Below are 19,940 nucleotides of genomic sequence, written 5' to 3'. Positions count from 1 at the left end.
AAGGTAATGTAGGTAGATCTGAGATGTTCGCTAGCTAGTTGTTACACTAAAGCACGATTAAAATAGTTCTTGATTATGATCGGATTTGGAAGCTACCGAGATTATTGAAAGGAATAGCAGAAAAGTCAAAGGATGGGGAGAAAAGATGGAGGCTACATTGTGACTATTCTCATAATTTCATTAATTAGAAAATATAGATTATAAGAGTATATATATCTATGCTGATCGATATAACGACATGACATAACCACTCTGCACTGTTTTACTGTTATAATCGTGACATGATCAATTTAGGTAAGAGAATATGACTTGGGGATCAAAGCAGTAAGAGATCATTCACTTTGATTGGGTCATTTCAGCAAATCAATTCTTCTAAGTACAATCACGTACTATGCATGTGCATGATTCTTTTTTTTCTTTCTTTTTTTTTTCTTTTTTCCCTGCAGCTCTTGGCTAAGAGGCTTTATTCATATTCTTCCGAATAATTCCGAAGTGTGGGATGTAAAAGAATATATTTTTAACCATAAACGGCAGATTGGTAGAGACATATCACATATCTTACAAATCAAACTATTCTTGCATGGCATGGGCATGTACGTACGTAGCATATCAGTGCAAAGAAATCGTTATAGACATACCTAGCTTGTTACTTTGCTTGGGCGTTTAGAATACCTTTTTAAAGGTTTAACCTAAAGTTGACAAGCTACACTCTTCGAAATGTTAATATCATCATCTTTTCTGTCTTTTATTTAATCAGGATGTTCATATCGTCTAAATTTGCAACCCTCATAATGCAAAGGGTGGCATATATATGGGGTACTATATATCACTACCATGTATAAGGCTAGGTTCACTTCTGTATGCAAGCAAACGCTTAACTTAGAGATAAGCAATTGGCAGTAATATGATTACGAAATTTGATACATACAATAATAATTTTATAACTATAATTTTGTACAGACAAAAAGGAAAAAGATAACACGAGTTCATAACATTGTGCAGGGATAGCGCTCTAAACATGCAGAATTAATTGAGAAATAAAGAAGATCATGGCACATATTCTTATTCTGGCTTGTTGATTGATAACAGTTCATGTCACCACTTGTTAGTAGAGTTGTCCTGAAAGAAAAGCTAGCTAGGGTTCGTCAATGGAAGCTTTATTTTTGGACCGTCATATATTGCATCTCTGTTGGCTTGTTGCTGCTATCTTTGTCACCAATAATGGACATTTTAGTCCCGTTGGTTGTAGTAACTGGTAATTTGTGAACTTCATCCTCATCCTTGAGGTCAGAGGGATCACTGCTTGGGCTAGTACCGTAGTCCTTGCTTTTTCCCCAAACCACAGCATAAAGGCCGATGGCGATTATAACCCCTCCAATGATACTGAATATGAATCAAAATAAATTAATTAGTGAGCAAAAGAATATAGTATTTCATGCAGAAAGGGTAAAATTAAGTTAATTTGATGAGGAGTAAAATATGATGCATATAGTTAATTATGTGTTTTTTTACCTGCCCAGGTGCAGTTTCTCAGCTAGAATGAACGAAGCCAGAATTGCGACAAGGATCATGCAAAGAGGGTTAAAAGCTGTCACAAACACTGGTCCTCTCGTTTTCATTACCAATCCCTGCACGTAGTATGTAATTCCAGAACTAACTATTCCCTGCATCATTGAAAATACAACTTAGAATGAAAGTTTTAGGGTTCTAATTAAAACTTCGTTTTATTAAGATTCTATCTTCTTGTATAATGTACTTAATTGTTACTAACCGTATAAAGAGGTGCTAGGAGCCTTGTATCCATGCCAACAGCCCATGCACTAGGACGGCGCTCTGCAACAAAAGCTACTGCTGCACCTTGCATGGCGCCCATGGTGCATATCCAGCAGGACAGAGATATGTTTGCCGGGTATTTCTTCACTGTTACAGACTGCATAGATATCACTAGGTTAGTATAAAACAGTTGGTTGCTCACATCCTGACTTAGAGTTTTTAATGACGACGAGTTTGCTTACTTGTAACACGTAGAAACAGGACCAAGCCACACAGCCTATGAGGATGAAGAGCGTCCCCATTGCCCAGTGTGAGCCCGAAGTGTTGCTGCTGCTACTTTCATGGTGGCTGCTGTTATCATGTGAGCCTACTATGTTAATGGCAGGGCCTTTGTACGTTGCCATCAACAAAGCTCCCCCAAAGCTTACTAGGGTTCCTATCACCTTTGCTTGACTCCGGACCTCCTTAATGTTTACTTGCTCTATCCTGTAATTAATCAGAAGGTGTAAAAATTAATTAAGAAGATTGATTAGCTCATGCAATGCTAATAAGAGATAAGTATTACGTGGTTTTCACTATAATTAGAAAGTAGAACCTCATCTTCAATTTTCTAATACTATTATGGGGCATATATGCTACTGCTTGCCAAACAGCAAACACACTACTTTGGCATAATATAGAATTAGTATCTGCGAATTGGAATTAACTGATGTCATCTGACCATTAGATGATGAAGTCATTTTCACTTTCTTTTATTAATGCAGATCATCGAAAGCAAAGTATAGTATACTCCAATTAGCTAGCTCTTTCAATTTCGGACGTGTAGAAGTAAAACTACTGGAACTTGTGGTACTTGGCGTTTTTGTTGTGTTAGTTATAACTTATAAAGATAAATTCTTACCGGAAAATGACGGAAATTACAAAGGTAACAGAGGGAACGGCATTCATGATGGCAGAAGTGAATGATGCTGAAGTATAATTCATTCCCAAGTAAGCAAAGCCCTGATCAAGGACCGGCCTGCACACGTAATTAAGTAAAATGTTTTGAGAATGGTCTGGTTAATTAGGCCATTTTTCTAATCACAATTAATTAGTTAACTGTATGCTTCTACTGTCCTTCAATCTCCTAATTATGTTTACACCTTGCTGTCATGAAATCACAATTTACACAGGTAAAACTATTCTACCATAGGTATTTACTGGTTATATGTACTATATCTTAAAATAACTTTAACAGACTCTCTATTTTAGCTTTTAGTTATTTTAGAGAGCATGTTTAGTTTTTTTTTATATTTTCGGAGCTCCAGCAGACTAGCCAAAATGTAGCTATTAGAGCATCTTTAACAATGCTATCTATTTTTAAGTTAAATTTTAGTCAAATTAGCTAAAATGTCATTTTAGCTAGCTACTTTAGAAATGTTGTTGTATCAATGCTCTCTATTTTAGCTAGCATTACATCAACATTATTCTTCAAATAAAAATTAAATAGTTTAAATATATTTATATATCACATAAAATATCTTACAAGGAATGTAATAAATTATAGCTAGCCTCATTTGAGTTATCTCGCTAGCTAAATATAGCTAGCGAGAGCTAAAAATTATAATAGCTTGAGTTTGGCTGGTCTGCTGGAGCTCCTAAAACATCCAAAAAAGCTAAACATGCTCTCTAAAATAGCTAAAAGCTAAAATATAGAGTCTGTTAAAGTTGCTCTTATGACTTTAAGCTATCTCGCTAGCTAAATATAGAGAGTGAGATGACTCAGATGAGGCTAGCTATAATTTAATACATTCATTGTAAAATATTTTACGTGATATATAAATATATTTAAACTATTTAATATTTATTTGAAGAATAATGGTTGTGTAATACTAGCTAAAATAGAAAGCATTGATGTAAATACATTTCTAAAGTGGCTAGCCAAAATAACATTTTAGTTAATTTGACTAAAATTTAACTAAAAAAATGGCTAGAATTGCTAAAGATGCTCTTAAGAGTTCCATTTTTATATATCAGAATATAAGTGATCAGTAGATTTTGCATCGAGCTAGTGATAGATGTTTACTCTAGAAATCCCAGCACCATTATGTGAAAAAAGATTGAAAGCGTCATTTTGGGCCTTGTTTTCCTGTAAAAAAGAAAAAGAAAAAGCAAATAGAAATATGACTATCAGAACAAAATAAAAACATAAAATGAATATAAAAAAGCAATCGTTTATGTTATTTTTAGAGTATTACCGACCTTTCAAGAACCAAAGCAAAAGGAAGGAGAACAAGAGCTGCAATAGCATTGCGATACACAATGAGAACGTATCGATTCATGCCATGGTTGAGAGTCACAGTGCTTATGATGTACATCCCTGCACTTCCAAATTGCAAACCAATAGTCAGCAAATACGGTTTTGCCTTCTTCCACATGCTAGTCGACATTTTCTGTGTCTCTCAGAGTATAAATTGTGAAGTCGATCAGAAATTCTGGAAGTGCTAGCTAGCTAGTACTGTTTGGGGATGAAACTGATTGAGAGGAGCCTCTCTTATATATAGGGATCAAAGAAAGCTAGCTACAGATCGATTCAGTATGATGATAAAATCCACTTCAACATAAAAGGGTCTTATCTTCTTTAAATAGAGATTCCAGAAAAGAAAACAAAAAAATATTAGCTTGTGCTTGCTTTGGTCATTCAGCAAACGTACGTATATTCGTACACGTAGCTGATGTTCTTGCTTTTAGGTAATCTTTTTTTCTTGTGTAGTTCCATTAATGTCGCAATGAGAAACAACATCAGCTGGAATATTTCTTGCTCATTGCTCAAGCAAGAACTGCAGCCTAAACAGACCATATATATTTGTTGTTGATTCATGTACTCTTGTTGATTGGTTCAATCGTTCAACATGCAATAGCAAATATAGGAGTTTCGATTCATATGTTTTGACGACTCGATTCAGAACGATATTCAGGAAGCTTCTACTTGATGGGATTGGGTACAAAATTCTCCTTACATATGAAATTATGAATCATCTGGTAAAAAAAGAGAGACATTTTTATTGTTAATCACTTGAATACAAATGATTAGTAAATTGAAAGATAGTAAATTTGATGAGCACGTAGCACTAGCATATGTTTCTTCAATCCCACCTCCCTCGATCGTTTTGTAAGATCTGACGCTGTCTTATATTAATCGCTTGTTTTGCTTTAGTTTTTATAATGAAAAGGGAAAGGAAACTAAAATCATGTGGCTGCAATTCTCATTACATAGCACGACACCATATGGTAGTCAATTTCCCATGACTCGGTTTTGCTAAAATGGATCAAGCTAGATAACATAAGTATGAAACTGACCAACTGAGTACACGTCTACGTATGTTGTTTAAACAAGTATGATTTGGATAACAATCTTGAGCTTAAATTAATTTTATATATATATTTTTTTTTTCCAACTTATGGTTCTGATAAAAAGTGATGGCTAGCTCCACATATATAATTTTTTCCTGTGGAAATATGTAGTTGCTTCCCATTCAGCAAGCATGATTAGGACAGCTCTATAATGCATGCTCTTTCATTAACCAATTAAGCTTTTTAGGAGTAGCATTATTTGGATATATTATTATGATTCTACATACTTATCTGAGGCTCGAAATCCTTATAACAAAAGAACCAGTTTTTCTATCATTACACAAAACTAGTGAATTTATATCAACAATCAGAGAAAACTCCACTATATTTGTTGATGATGAGGGCATGATTTGCCCAAAATGGAAAGGAAGGGAACATTTTATGGGGAATCTGCCTTGTTATCAAAATGGGAGTTCCGATACAGCAGCACTCCCTCATTACTTCATAGAAACGCAAGGTCAATAATATTTGCAAATACAGGTGTCCTCAACATTGCCTTGTACGATAAGTATATTCTAGTGAGCATACTTTCTGGACTAATGACCATAGCCAACATCAGTTGGAACTAAGCTTATACTTCATCTCCAACTTTTAAACATTTTTTACGAATGAAACAACTCAAGTACATGCACTAAATTTCGGATGGATTCACTCCGACTAATGCTGCATAATCTTTACAAAAGGCAGGATGGATACATCTATCAAAAGTTTTGGCAGGTTTCATATCAGAATAGTCAGAATAGCGTGCAAAAACTAAAAGAGAGCAAAGTACAGTCATGTTTAAAGACGGAGAAAGGGATATATGAATCTTAGACTGCATCCTATAGATTCAGATATCCCTCTGGCTATAGCTAATCACCTTGTGAATTATTGAGATCAACAAATCAACTTCAGGAAAAAGTAGGAGATAAAAGGAAGCACCATTGCTGTGTTCGTGGAAAAGTACTTGGTCAAAGATATATCATCTTCCTTCACTTTTGGTTTTGAAGGTGAAGTGATTCATAACTTAAACCATGCAACCATCCTGGCCTGCATAATGCAGAAGAAAGAGTACCTTTGCGTGTAATCAATCCCCCTTTTCTGATCTTTTTGAGGTGCTGATGGCAAAGTAGAGGTGATCAATCAGCAACTAGTATGCAATGAAATCAATGATTGTTTCCTTTAGTTCTGCCTTTGAAATAAACATAATGCTCTTGTTGTACAGCCAGCCCAGCTGGACACTAGCCAATTGTATATGCAACATTGATTAATATTCATAGTAGAAACTCTCATTTGGTTGAACGTGCAATTAAATCTGTTTGATTTCTGTATATCAGTTACAGCAATATACAAAATTTTCAAACTATGAATATGCATGCATGCAAAAGAAGAATAAGTAATGAAGCTTTAGAGGGTAAAGAATTGCCACAGCTTGAGCAACAACTTTTTTTCAAAAAATATTCCACAACTTTTTAATACAAAAAATTTCTTGGCAAGTTTTCTATGTCAAATTATTGAAGTGGTATGTACAGCAATTCTAATTTAATTATCCATTGAAAAAGAATGAACTTTAAATTGATAGCTGATTGAAGATGATGACAAAATGATCCTTATAATGTTGTAGAAAAAGATGCATATTATACAGACGGGAAATATCAAGGAAAAAGAAGGGTGGAAAATCTGTCTTCTTACAACAAAGCTAACAAGAGGAGAGACTAGTGGAGAAAACTTTATATGTTGTAGTCTTTCAATAATGCTTAGAAGTGGCAGTTCAAAGTGAGATAATTGTTTTGAAAGAGTAGCTGTTTTCTTTAATGCTATATGCAAAATGTGGCATGCAAGGAAGACCTGTAATTGGTATGCATTATCACAGCAACAATAGCACCATAACTACAGAGCTGTCTTTTTCAACAAAGGTTAGGGACTTTTGGAATCTGTATAGGAAGAGTGTTTGTCTTGCAAGAAGAGATGGGAGTTCAACCAGATTCATTGAAGAACTCCTTTCAATGGAAAGAAAACAAAAGGCATTGGAAAACAAATCAAAACAGTTTGTCGACCTTTTAATTCAAATATTGACTACAAGGTTGAGTTGAATATTCCAAAATAATATTCCTTACAATTCAAGACCTACATTACTGAGAAGAATACTTAACTTTGATTACAAGGGAATCCAGAACCCACTAGTGTTTCAAGGCTGCAGCTATTTTCTTCTGAACCATTTCCACTCCAAGACGAGGAGATAATCTAGGTAGAGTCTCCTGGACCAGACATTGATATTTGCATTAGATGAAACTATAAATGTGACCCGTGAAAACAAAAAAAATATAAATTCTTTCGGCCTCTGCTAAAAAAATGTTTTATAACATGCTCATAAAACTACAGGATCAGGAAAGAGTGCAAGTATTATACTATCTAAAATCTACAAACAACTCCATTCTTGTTAAAGAGAACAAAAAGGATCAGAAAACTTGAATGCTTCAAGTTGGCTGCTCATTTGAGCATGGAGCTATAATTCCATCATCTAATGAGAAATGTCTTCTTGATACTTGGCAGAATTAAAAAAAAAAGAAAAAAAAAAGACCGGCAATAAAAATCCATATTCTTGCAATCATGCACAGCAAAAAAAGTAAACTCAATCAGAGATGTATGACTGGGAAAATTAATCATGGATATCATAAAAGAAATAATTAACTGAACAACATTAGATATGCAAAGAGGATCTACATCCATCAGCAGGCACTCAGGAGTAAGAATATTATGTCCACAGAAGATAGGTCACAGCAGCAGGAGAAAAGCAAAAACAAAATAATGTAGAAGCATGGAATTCGAAAAGGATTCCATTCGAATTAATTAGAAAAGGTAATACATAGTAAGGGGCCTCCAACCATAACTAAGTTGGAAAGGTACACGCATAAACGCATTGATTCAAACGTAAGCCAAATATTAGAGGGTAATGGAACATATACATTATTCAAGTATTATTCCGATCACCCAACAATGGATAACTGGTTTCAGCATCTAATAATTATTATTTTAATTGAACTCAAATGACAATCAATCTAGTAAATTGTATACATGTACCACCGAAAAAAACGTAAGTAGCGTTTACATTTACCCACTACACACAGCTAAACATCAACACAAACTCACTCAAGCATTTGCATCAACTATTAAAACCACCTTAGTGTTCACAATCACAAGTTGTGACACGATTGATTTATGTTGGACATTGTTCACCTAGTAAGTTTACAGTATGATTTAATGGTATCTAGTCTTTACTGTGATTTCCAAATCTTTGTAAGTCCTAGGATACAAAAGACCTATTTTATTATGATTGATCAAATCACAACCATTCAATGCCAACAATCCAGAGACTAGCATCATTGCAATAATGGCTTCTTTGTTGTCTCTAAATTGATTGCACTATAGAGCCCACCAATAAAATAGATTCTTCTTTAAAGATTCAACCCAGCTACTCACTTTAACAAAAAGGATATCAAATTGGACAATGCTGACAGAGAAAAATTTAACATAAAGGATATGAACCATATGATCAATCCAACAAAACGTATCAATATCAATTATTGCAAGAGATTTTATGTTTATTTCTAGCTTGAAATTTTTTAAATGTATGAGAAATAAATATAAAATGAACAAGGATCAAGAAAAAGCTAAATAACCAAAAGAAATGCATACAATCATTGCTCAATAAGATTCACAAATATATGAAAGCAGTTTTATGCATGAAAATGTGGGTTTTGGAACTAGACCACATGTTTGGTCATTGAACAGGTTTGCGCACAGGTACTCCACCTCCCAGTCCAGCCCAAATGAATTTTAGCAGAGATTATTCAAATCAAACTCAGCACAATGTTGTAAGATTCCAACCAGGGTCCAAATAAGGCTTTGGCAGGATACGTAGCCCAATTTGCATCCCTCGGTGAGGCATCACCCTTACTAAAATAGGACTATGGGATGTCCTATAAACTATTGTTGGTGAAAACTTGATCTTAAGTTTTGAGGTTGCAATTTCTTGGTTAAAAACAGGAGCATCATCATGGCCTTGTCTCAAATAATCAGATGGTTACTCCAGGAATACTAGTTCTATCACATAACCAAAGGCTGTCATGGATGACAAGAACACAACACAAGAATGGCTATTCGTTCAATTGCATTTGTATTCGCCACTGCATTGACACCCTATATAACCCTCTTATCTGAACCTAACACTTACAATACTAACAAGAGTCCCAAAATGACATATGAAGTCATGAACTTCATAATGAAAGACTGATCACAAGTGTAATCATAAAGCTAACAAATCAGTCCAAACTAACACTAGAGCTGTAAATTAATCAAACTCAAAACTTTCCCAAATGTGAAAAGTGAAAACCAACATATTACATAAACTGAAGTTGAAACTAACCTCAGTGCCATCAGATAGCACTCTAGCCAAAACAGGTATCTCATACTGGTACGCTTTCTCCCACTCAGGGTTGGCTGTAATATCCCTTATCTGAACAAAACCCAACACAGCAAACTTCACTAAAAACATAGACAAAGCTCAAAGTTTGAAGCTTGAAGCTTGAAATTGAGAAAAAAAAATTGAAGCTTTGAGTTTCAACTTCAATGAGGTTACAGTAAGAGACTAAGAGATGGGTTACCTGTAAATCAACGTCGTGAATGGAATCAGGTCCGGAAAGCAATAAAGCGGCCTGAAGCTTCTCTTTGAGGCCATCGCATAAACAGCAGCCGGGCTTGGAGTAGAGGATGAGAGCTCTTGAAGATTTTGAAGAAGAAGAAGAATGAGACAGAGCAAAAGGAGTGAAGACCCAGTTGGCCCTGTGTGTTGTTGTTAGCAAAGCCGTCGAGGTTGGTCTGGCCAGAGCTATTGTAGCTGCTGCAATGGCCATGGTGATGCTTCTGAAACCGCTGCAAAATGCGGCAGAAGGCTCATTTTACAGGGAAAGGCACTGCTTTAGCGGGCCGGGTCGGACCCATCTGGAGACTGGACATGTCCAGTTTAATTAGCCCACGGTTGTATGAGCCGTTGGTGATTGTTTCGGGAAGCAAGAAATACTGAAATAACAACTTTCTTCTGTTTAGAGAAGTTGACTAGTTGATAGTTTAATTATCAAGAAGAACATTCTTTCTCCAAAAATGTGTTATATGATTTGCAACTTCCATAAGCACAGAATCAAATAAGTATACGTAGGATATGAAAATTTCTAAGAAAATAAGTATCAAATGTATAATTAATATTTAACAGATCACAAAGTCGACCATAAGAGAAGTAATAGATTAGAGATAACAAGAAACAAGAGATATCGATCAGTTTGTTCAATCGACCACTATCCGGCTTGTTTTGGAGACAATTTCAACTGTAATTAAAGTAGAGCTTTTCTCCAAACGCCGTCGCTGCTCCAAGTAAAAGGCTCATTTCCCCAGTTAAGATGAAATATCATGTCTGATAATTTATTATCCTTCCCCAATGTGGGACTAGAAATAGACGATGAGCTACTTAGAAGCAATACTTGGTGCCCCAAACTTCGAACCATAGTCCAATCTTTTCGTAACCAATCAAATTGGTATAGAAACCAGCAGTGGCTTCTAACATCATGAGCTAGGTCAGACACTGCCAGTAATAGCTTCCCATTTATCGACTCAACCAAGTAAAAGGTTCTGCTTTCATTATGGTCTTCTATTTTTATGGATGTATAGTCCATGACCCATTTTTGAACTGCTATATCGAAGGTACTGATAAACACCGACGACGAACCATCTAAGTGATTTTTCTCTGGAAAAATACAATAGAAAATTCCATCTACGTAAGTAACTCCCTCGACAGAACCCTGACATGTAGTTTTATAATTACTCCATCTTCTATTTCCGAGCTTATAAGTGCTTATGATGCAGTTTTGACTTCTACTCTGATACTTTCTGCAGAGGACAAAGATAACACAGTTGGGAGAAGTCGAAGGGGCTGTGAATGTTGCAATCTCTACATAAAATCCCGGCTCCAAATCCAACTCGGGTAGTTGTATAACCTCATTGCAGAAGGGATTGTATAGATAGAACTGTTCTTTGTTCAACCCATATCTATTCAGAAGCAACCAACCATACTTTGACGCATAGGGTCCTGGATTGGTTCCGTCGACCAAGAGTTCGTGCTTGACTGTATATTTGTAAGTTTCTCCCTGCATGTCCAAAAACTCTATGTGTTTACCATCACGATTACAGGTATAGCTCATCAGGTAGGGCACAAGCAATGTGGAGCGTTGTGGAAGATGAGCCCCATATATGACACGCCACCAGGTCTTGCATACGGCAGCAGAACGAACAAGATCCCAGTATAGGAGACGATTGGCCACTTCACATAAGATATCGAGCGGAAGGTCGGACCAACTAGAATGTTTATTCTCTGCAATATGCATCGAGTTATTATTATTACTACCATTGAAACATCGCCATTCTTCTTCTTCTTCTTCTTGAGATGTCGTCCTCGGCTGGAGGCGAGAGGAGAAATTGGGAGCGAGCAATAACAGCTTCACTAGTAGAGCTTGAGATTTTCCCACACCAGATCGAACCCATTCAGAAATCATCGTTGTCATTTCTTGATATCGTTCTTTGGAAACCCTAGCTAGCTCAAGCCGCAGCCAAATTGTTGCTAGCAACGTGGTTTACGAATAGATAGAAATCATGGATGTGATCCCTCGTCATGTCTATTTATATTAGGGCTTTATATTAAAGAGTAAAGACAGGGTTCTTGCGGAATTCCACATTCGGTTGGGGTTTGGAGAGTATAATCAGCACTTATAATGGTTCCCGATAGCATCTTGGTTTATAATTATATAATCAAAATGTGGCATGCGCAAACTAGTGAAGTTTATCTTAGGCGCAGTTCGACATTGAAGTGAGAATAATCAGCTGTAAAATAAATTAACGATAATTATAATCAGTTGTGAGATTAATCAGTTTAGTCACTTTAGTGTTTGGTAAATCATGATTTCACAAATATAATAATTATAAAAAATAACGTAAATTAAAGGTGTTTGGTGAAAAGAAATATTAAAGAGCTTTTACACCGATATGACAAAATTGGACATGATATTGAAAACTTTTCTCAATTGATATCTGAAGTTCTGAACGTTAGTTCTTCATCAGCTAAAAATGCGTAATACAACAAAGCTTATTATCTCGAGCTCATATATATGATTAAGCTTTCATGAGGTGCTGAGCTGCTGAACTATTTCGGCAATTGGGAAACTTGTGTCCGGTCTTATTAGCGAATGGAAATCTTTTCTACAAAAAGGATTTTGTTTCAATTTGGTCTTCCACTCTTCCATGAATAACCGAGCTCGTACTTCTACTTGTGAAATTGCGATGGGTCATTACGTTTTCTCTCCATTTCATTTTGAGTCTGAATTTGTAAGATTCCATATGCTTTTCAAGTTTTGCATGCCCAGCACATCCATCGATTAGGTCTTCTGAAATTATTATTATTTTTTTTTTCAGTTCAAATGCAACTTTTTCTGAGACAAGCTATGGTACTAGAATGTATATCTTATTTTTATTTTACATGTACTTGAACAAAAATTACAATGTTATGAATCAAATTACAACATTGAGAACAAATTTACCAAATTTATTTACACTATTTACATTTAGTTAAACAAAATTACAACTATGAGAACAATTTGTTCAAAAAGTTGTAAAATGGTTGTACATTTTGTAATAACAATTATTAGAATAAGATTACAAACAATACGACTCAATATTACCACTTTGACTATAAATATGTTGTCACATTTGTAAATGTAGGTATCACATACGGGTAGGTACCATAAAATTTCCCCTCTTTTACTCTTCTTTGGAAATTGGGTTCATCCCTTTATTTTGGTATTCGCTCTTTCATTGGCCAAAGACTGGCGATTGTAGTTTCTGGAGGGGTGAGAGTAGTGTAAAGAAAGAGGAAGAACACACATGAAGGAATGTGACATGTGATGTAAATTGAAAATTAGACAGGGTTGTTATGGGTATATTCGAAATATTCATTAAACGTCCGTAGTTTTTTCCGAGGTCCGTAAACACAGAAATATAAAAGCAGCTAGGTTGCTGCTTCTCAAATGCGCGGTAGATGACCGCAATTTTCGTTAAACGCGGGTCTTATCTAAATAACCAAATGGGGCAGCATGTTCAAATAAGTGCGGATAAGCGATTTTTTTCCTGAAAACGCAATAACAAACGGAGCCTGAGTTGGTTCTAACTAATAGTTGAAGGTGTGATGCATATCAGGAATTCAGGATATATATGCAACTTCCATAAGCACATAATCAAATGGGTGTAGGTAGGAGATCCATTTTATTGCAGGATATGAAAATTTCTTAAGAAATATGTAACACTAGTAACAAATAGACCAGAAAACAAGTAAGAGATAGCGAGAAACACCATACAGTATATCATATTGAGTTATTGACTAAATTAATCCGGCAAACGGTATGTACTATCCGGCCAGTTTCTGGGATGATTTCAACCGGAAATAAATCAGGGCCTTCTCCAGACACCATTGCCGCTGAAAGTAAAAGGCTCCTTGCCCCAGTCAAGATGAAATATCTTGTTTGAAAATTTACTGTCCCTCCCCAATGTCGGACAAGCAATTGATGATGAGTGATCTAAAAGCAATACATGGTTCCCCAAATTTTGAACCCTAATCCAATCTTTACGTAACCAATCAAACTGGTATATAAGCAATACTGGTTCATCACGAACTGCTAATAATAGCTTCCCATCCGACTCAACCACGCAAAAGGCTGAGCTTCGGGTATGGTGTTGAAGTGTTGTGGAGGCATAGTCCATGACCCAAGCTTGAAGTGCTATATTGAAGGTACTGATCGACAGCGACAAAGAATTCAAATCATCAATTATCTTTGGAACAACACAATAGAAAATCCCATCTAAATAAGCAACTCCCTCAACAGAACCTTGACATCTAGTTTTGTGAACACTCCAATCGAATTTTGGGAGCTTACATGTGTTTATGATGTGATCATTAGATCCATACCTTCTGGCAATGACCAAGATAACACAGCCGCGTATTGGAGAGCTCGTGAATGTTGCTAATACAACTTGAAAACCCAACTCCAACTCTAATGGGGGCAGTAGTACAACCAGATTCCAAAAAGGATTGAACAGATAGAATTGTTCAAAGGGTAGCTCAAGCTTTTTCAAAAGTAACCAACCAAATTTTCTAGCATAGAGTCTGCTGGTACCGCCGAAGAGTTGTCTCTCGCTATCGATTGGGTATTTGTAAGTTTCACCATGCAGGTCATAAAACTCGATGTATTCATCACGTTCACGTATACAGGTATAGCTCAACAAGTATGGCACAAGCAATGTGGAGCGTTGTGGAAGATGAACCCTGTATATGGCAAGTCTCCAGGTCTTGCATACAGTAGCAAAACGAAAAAGATCCCAATATGGGACACGATCGGCCACTTCACATAAGATATCAACAGGTATGTCGGACCAACAAGACTTTTTTTCGTCTCCAGGTCTTTCTTCTTCTGTTTCAGAAGTCGTCATCGGCCGGCGGCCACTGAGAATAGGTCGAACCCATTCGGAAATTGTTGTTCTTCTCATCCCTCGATATCCTTAACCCTAGCTCGATCAAGCTGCAGCCAGATTGCTGCTTGTAACGTGCTTTAAGAAAACCCTGATAGAAATCATATAGAAAATCATACATATATATATATTAATTGCTCTGATCGGCCGAAAATCCTATTCCAAACCCTATTCGAATTATTATTATTATTTATTTTTTTTTTGAGAATCCAAACCCTATTCGAATTCAACATTGAATAAGGTTTTAATCTTTCCGGAAGATCTGCAACCACATGCTATGCATGTACAAGAGAAAAGAAAAATGAAGATTCTTAATCTGTATATGCTCTATTGGGAAACGTTTTTTGACCTTCATGGCCCATAAAATAGATTTTGTTTAGGCCCATTGAAACTGTAGCCCACTAGCTTTTGTATTTATAAGGCGATGAGACGACAAACGGAAGAAGTTGAGTTCAGAACTCAACCAGTTTGTAGTTTTCTTCTGAAGCTCCTCCATTCTTTCTTCTCTTCCCGTACGAGTATGGCCAGAACGGCGTCTTCCGTTCCCGGCGGCTCCGTCGTCGACAACAGGCCTTCGACGCATCGACCCAGATCTCTACGGAACCGGTCTCCTCCTCCGCCTTCCGGAAGAGACCTTCAAGTTCGAGGATGGTCCTATTGATTGGTCTGGCTCCGTCGGAGGCCGATGGAGCGGTGAAATCTCCAAAAGAAGAAGCTGAGGCTGCGAGGCTGAGGGTTTGTGGATCTGACGGACCCGTAGTCGTCAGATTACGCTTGAGCCACGCCTAGCCGTTCGATTACGTGTAATCAATGCGCAACTGTCCGATTGCGGGATGAAGCTCTCAGCCGTCCGATTAAAACCGAGAATACCCAGCTCCGTCGTACCTGATCGCTATCGGAGGAGACCTAGTTTGGGCTTTACAGCTGCGTGTAAATTGAGCCCAAATAAATTGGTATTGGGATTTATATATAAGTCTGCCCTAGCTCACGATCACGACCCCTCATTGACCGAAAGGAGTGAAAGCTTGACTGGAATTTGTTCATCCATGGCGGCCCCGCAACTCCCGCCTTGGTCGCATCAATGGAGTCCGCCTTGGCTGCGTCAGAAGAGGTACACAGTTCTCCAATCACTTCATTTTCTAATCAAATGAGAAAGTTTATATCCATTATATTGTCAGTGTTCCCATGTTTTCAGTATAGGTTGAGGTTTGGTTGGGTTCTAAGTTTGCTTGTCAATTTGAGAGTCTAAATTACTTGGGGTGTTGTGGGATTGATAGTCTAGGCCATTAATTCACAGCAAAGTTTTGAATTTGATTAATTTACAGCTCTGGACAGATTTGTAAGGCACTTGTGATCAATCATTCATAATGAAGGTCATGACTTCATGTGTCATTTTGAATCTCTTGAAAGTGTTAGGTTTAGTTGAAAGGTTTATATAGGAGGGGTATCAATGCAGTGGCCGATACAAAGGCAAGTGAAAGAATGGCCATTCTTGTGTGGTGATACAACCTTTTGTTATGTGATAGAAATAGTATTCCTGGATTAACCATCTAATTGTTTGAGACAAGGCCACCATGATGATGTTCTTGTTTTAACCAAGAAATTGCAACCTCAAAACTTATGATCAAGTTTTGACCATAGTCTGATTTTAGTAAGGTGTTGCCTCACCTAGAGATGCAAATTGGGCTAGGTATTCTGCCAATGCCTTATTTGGACCCTGGTTATTGTGCTTAGTTTGGTTTGAATACTCCCTGCTATAATTAATTTGGGCTGAACTGGGAGGTGAAGTACCTGCACTGAGACGGCTAGCTGCCTTATCCTTTTAGAGAGAGAACGTCTCTCTTCTCTCTAGAAACCCCTCAGCAAGTCTGTATTCCTCCTCCCCCATCCTTCGAACAGATCTAGAAGGATCGGGGGAGATCTTCCTGGTTTTTCCAGTTTTTTCAATTCTAGCTTTGTATTGCTTTCAATTGAAAGCAAAACATTTTGAATACCCTCACAACCCAAATCGGATAATAATTTAGCAAAATACATGTAGAACTTGGGCAGGCAATTTCTCGATGCATATGGCAATGACACCATTGGACCTTTCAATTTCTTCAGTGTAGAATCTCATGTAGACTTGAACACCTTCTTCAATGGTTTTCACACCAGGGAGAACCTTCTCCAGGCTCTCTGCCTTCAACATATCCGAGAACGAACCATACGATCGGACCTCCTTAACCTTGGCAATCAGGCATTTGTTGAAGAGGATCAGTGCTCCTGATCTGATTCGACTGTAGTCACCAACATTGCACCTTCCTTCTATTGCCTTTAGGCCGTCTTTGATTTGTGTGAAAAAGGGCTCCTGAACATGGAGTTCAAAGTCCACAGACTTGAGAGTGTTTAGGATTTTAGAACCCTGATCGAAACTATGTGTCTCAGAACATGCATTGGAAGTGATGGATTCGTATAGGGCTAGTGCTAGTTGCTTGTATAAAGGATAGGGGGGGTTCTCCTTGTGTAGAATTGGTGTCGATTTTCGGGTTGTTGAGGAGATGAGAGCAGAAGTCAGTTGGCAAGGCTAGGTCGATTTCCAGGGTACCCTTTATGTGAGATTCAAGGGTGAACTTCAGGAGCTCTTCCAAGCACTCTTTCATTTCGGTTTCATCCTTTTCAGGATCTTTCCTCCAGCCTTCGTGGTCGGTTTTCCTCGGAGTTCATCTTCGATCTAAGGCTTCGTGCTCTCCTCTCGGCTACTCAGCCTTTCCCTTTATCGTATTTTCCTTTCGGTATGTCTCTTGATCTGTTCCTTTTGAACCCAGCAAATATTTATCCAGGTCTATCCTTGTTCTTCGTCTCAAACCTGTCCCTCTTGGCTAGTGGCCTTTATCCTTTTCCTTCTGCCAAAACTTGTACATATGTTCTCTCTGCGGCTCTTTTGAGCTCAAATCAAAACGGGGTTTGCCCGTTAGTATTGCACCGGGTGATGCAACAAGAGTCTGAACACCTTTTGGGTGCTTGTCTCTTTGATCTATTTGTGGATCTCACCTACCTCTCAATTCAACTAGTTTATCTGGTTGTATTATTGGCAGAAGATGATCTCCAATTCGGAGATGGATCGAGTCATGTGTTGTTTGAATTTGCATCTGGAGATTTATGTTTTGGGTTCTATCTTTTTGGAATGGTCATCGGTGCCTCTAATGGTCACTGGATTGGGTCGAAATGTGTTGCCGGCTGATGCTGTATTCTTGGCTGCGCGCTGCTCTTCCTTGGTTCTTGTTCATTGTTGCGTTCTCCTTTGGCTGATCAAGAAGGTGGGCTTGCCTGGTTGAAGCCTGCTGTGTCTCATGGGTGTTGTTTTCCTTGGACCTTTTTAAGGTCTTTGTTTGTTATTTATGTTTCCCTTGGAAGTCCCAGTTGGGATCTTCCTCATGTAATGGTTTCCCTTGTTTAATGAAGTTCCTTTTTGCCAAAAAATAAGTACCTGCATTTAAGCCTATTAATGACAAAACATGTGGTCTTGTTCCAACCATTTATTTGTGAATCTTAGCAATGAATATATTTTATTTTGGTTGAATCTTTAAAGAAGAATATATTTTAAATTTATGTGTGAAGAATATATTCTTTTGGTTGAATCTTAGCATAAAATATAATTTTTGGTGGGCTCTGTTCTGCAGTCAATTTAGAGGCAACAAAGAAGCCATCAGTGCGATGATGTGAGTCTCTGGATGTTGGCACTGAATGGTTGTGATTTGAATCATAATAAAATAGGTCTGTTGTATCCTAGGACCTACAAATATTTGGAAATCACAGTAAAGACTAGATTCCATTAAATTATACTGTGAAGTTACTAGTTGAACAATGTCCAACATGAATCAATTGTGTCACAACTTGTGATTGTGAACACTGAGGTGGTTTTAATAATTGATGCAAATGCATAGCGAGTTTGTGTTGATGATTAGCTGAGTAGTGACCTCATGCAACTATATCTGAACAGTTCTCTTAATTTACACGAAATATATTGTAAAAAACAATAATGAAAATTTCCATTGGTATTGCTTTTCATTGTTGACAGGCTTATGCGAAGTTCTCCAGGGATCTGGAGAGACATCAAATTAAATATTTTGATCTCTCAACCGAATTCTTTGACCTTCACAATGATTTTATGGTCATTTCCACTCAACATGAGTCAGACTTGGAGGCGTTTGAGCTCATTAAGAAACAGTTTGAAATGGATTTGGAATCCCACGCAGATACTATTGAAGCATACTGCAGTAATGTCAAGGAATGTACTGACCAGGGATCCAGCTTTACCGATTCTGACAACGTGAATGATGCTGAATCCATTCATGAGCAGCGTGCTGAACTCTTTCAAAAGTATCAGCAGGCATATGCTAGCTATGTGGAATCATTCACAAAGTCTAAAAAGTTTTTTGAAGATTTGAAGTCTACTGTTCAAAATTTTTAGAGACGCTATGCGCCACTCTAATGAGGTATGAGAATTATTCTTTACTCTTTTGTTTTGTCCCTTACTATGAGCTGGATTTCTGAAGTACAATCGGTCTCTGTTTTTTGCTTACAGTTTTCTTTTCTTATATGACAGGATCCTCAGAGAACTAGCTAAACAGATGGTAGAGCAACTAACTGTTCAAGGTGGTGCAGCAGTTGATGAAGGTGTCCCTCAGTTTGATAGTCAAAAATACTTGTCCATCATGCAATAGGTCATGTGAATGGAAGCAAGTGGTTTACCATGTCTCTATTACCACTAGTAGACTTTGACACCTTTAGTTGTTATTTTCAGACCATGCTGCTCTTGTTCATTCCTGAATTAAGGTGCTTTATATGCATTCTCTAATGTTCACAAAACCAAGTCATTTCTATGAAAGTTAGGCTCATGGTATATCACTCAAACAGTTAATTACAAGTTAGACAAATTTTCCTTATTGTTATCCAATTCATCTCAGTTCCCCTATAGGTTTCCTTGTGACATATCATATACTGCTCAACATAAGTAAATAGTTAATATTTCAGATTGCATGTTCAAATACCAGATTGATTCACTGCACAAACCGACTTTGTTTTGATATATCCAAGTACGCATACAAATCAGTGTGATTAACTTGCTGTGTTCATTCTTACAATTGTAAAAGGGCGTGCCGTTGACTATATAGGTCAAGGTTTATACATAAAAT

The 19,940-nt window shown here is 37.2% G+C and overlaps 5 protein-coding genes and 1 non-coding gene across 6 annotated transcripts; 2 read left to right on the top strand and 4 right to left on the bottom strand.

Moving 5' to 3' along the window:
- Window positions 1–860: 860 nt before the first annotated feature.
- On the bottom strand, window positions 861–4,280 carry LOC101300975 (auxin-induced protein 5NG4-like). The gene is made up of 7 exons (XM_004290803.1): window positions 4,015–4,280; window positions 3,839–3,901; window positions 2,675–2,791; window positions 2,016–2,259; window positions 1,772–1,930; window positions 1,513–1,664; window positions 861–1,383 (listed from the first exon to the last, which is right to left on the bottom strand). Exons 1-7 carry the CDS (start codon window positions 4,200–4,202, stop codon window positions 1,158–1,160), a joined length of 1,149 nt encoding a protein of 382 aa, XP_004290851.1. The 5' UTR covers window positions 4,203–4,280; the 3' UTR covers window positions 861–1,157.
- Window positions 4,281–7,174: 2,894 nt separating this feature from the next.
- On the bottom strand, window positions 7,175–10,070 carry LOC101300688. Its single transcript, XM_004290802.1, has 3 exons — window positions 9,810–10,070; window positions 9,572–9,661; window positions 7,175–7,403 (listed from the first exon to the last, which is right to left on the bottom strand). The coding sequence occupies exons 1-3, from the start codon at window positions 10,056–10,058 to the stop codon at window positions 7,326–7,328; spliced, it is 417 nt and encodes a 138-aa protein (XP_004290850.1). The 5' UTR covers window positions 10,059–10,070; the 3' UTR covers window positions 7,175–7,325.
- Window positions 10,071–10,532: 462 nt separating this feature from the next.
- On the bottom strand, window positions 10,533–11,747 carry LOC101298772 (F-box/kelch-repeat protein At1g57790-like). The gene has a single exon (XM_004292643.1). The coding sequence runs from the start codon at window positions 11,745–11,747 to the stop codon at window positions 10,533–10,535; it is 1,215 nt and encodes a 404-aa protein (XP_004292691.1).
- A 1,942-nt stretch (window positions 11,748–13,689) lies between these two features.
- LOC101298489 lies at window positions 13,690–14,727 on the bottom strand. Its single transcript, XM_004292642.1, has one exon. It carries the CDS (start codon window positions 14,725–14,727, stop codon window positions 13,690–13,692), a length of 1,038 nt encoding a protein of 345 aa, XP_004292690.1.
- Window positions 14,728–15,211: 484 nt separating this feature from the next.
- On the top strand, window positions 15,212–19,283 carry LOC101299922. Its single transcript, XM_004290801.1, has 2 exons — window positions 15,212–15,877; window positions 18,824–19,283. Exons 1-2 carry the CDS (start codon window positions 15,600–15,602, stop codon window positions 19,077–19,079), a joined length of 534 nt encoding a protein of 177 aa, XP_004290849.1. The 5' UTR covers window positions 15,212–15,599; the 3' UTR covers window positions 19,080–19,283.
- LOC101300204 lies at window positions 18,550–19,652 on the top strand. Its single transcript, XR_184003.1, has 2 exons — window positions 18,550–19,241; window positions 19,352–19,652. It is a non-coding gene; the product is annotated as an uncharacterized LOC101300204 (transcript).
- Window positions 19,653–19,940: the final 288 nt, after the last annotated feature.

Source organism: Fragaria vesca, linkage group LG2 (assembly GCF_000184155.1).
Source record: "Fragaria vesca subsp. vesca linkage group LG2, FraVesHawaii_1.0, whole genome shotgun sequence".
In the NCBI taxonomy this organism is placed as follows: domain Eukaryota; kingdom Viridiplantae; phylum Streptophyta; class Magnoliopsida; order Rosales; family Rosaceae; genus Fragaria; species Fragaria vesca.
Note: the sequence above shows the minus strand (reverse complement) of the source record. Positions and strands in the feature narration are given on the sequence as shown.

Coding starts and splice junctions, on each gene's coding strand:
- LOC101300975 (XM_004290803.1), bottom strand. CDS start 4,202: ATGTCGACTAGCATGTGGAAGAAGGCAAAACCGTATTTGCTGACTATT. Junction 1,931..2,015: donor CCTGTTTCTACGTGTTACAA/GTAAGCAAACTC, acceptor ATATCTATGCAG/TCTGTAACAGTGAAGAAATA. Junction 1,384..1,512: donor GAGAAACTGCACCTGGGCAG/GTAAAAAAACAC, acceptor ATTCATATTCAG/TATCATTGGAGGGGTTATAA.
- LOC101300688 (XM_004290802.1), bottom strand. CDS start 10,058: ATGGCCATTGCAGCAGCTACAATAGCTCTGGCCAGACCAACCTCGACG. Junction 9,662..9,809: donor TTCACGACGTTGATTTACAG/GTAACCCATCTC, acceptor GGTTTTGTTCAG/ATAAGGGATATTACAGCCAA. Junction 7,404..9,571: donor TGCTATCTGATGGCACTGAG/GTTAGTTTCAAC, acceptor TGTCTGGTCCAG/GAGACTCTACCTAGATTATC.
- LOC101298772 (XM_004292643.1), bottom strand. CDS start 11,747: ATGATTTCTGAATGGGTTCGATCTGGTGTGGGAAAATCTCAAGCTCTA.
- LOC101298489 (XM_004292642.1), bottom strand. CDS start 14,727: ATGACGACTTCTGAAACAGAAGAAGAAAGACCTGGAGACGAAAAAAAG.
- LOC101299922 (XM_004290801.1), top strand. CDS start 15,600: ATGAAGCTCTCAGCCGTCCGATTAAAACCGAGAATACCCAGCTCCGTC. Junction 15,878..18,823: donor CCTTGGCTGCGTCAGAAGAG/GTACACAGTTCT, acceptor CATTGTTGACAG/GCTTATGCGAAGTTCTCCAG.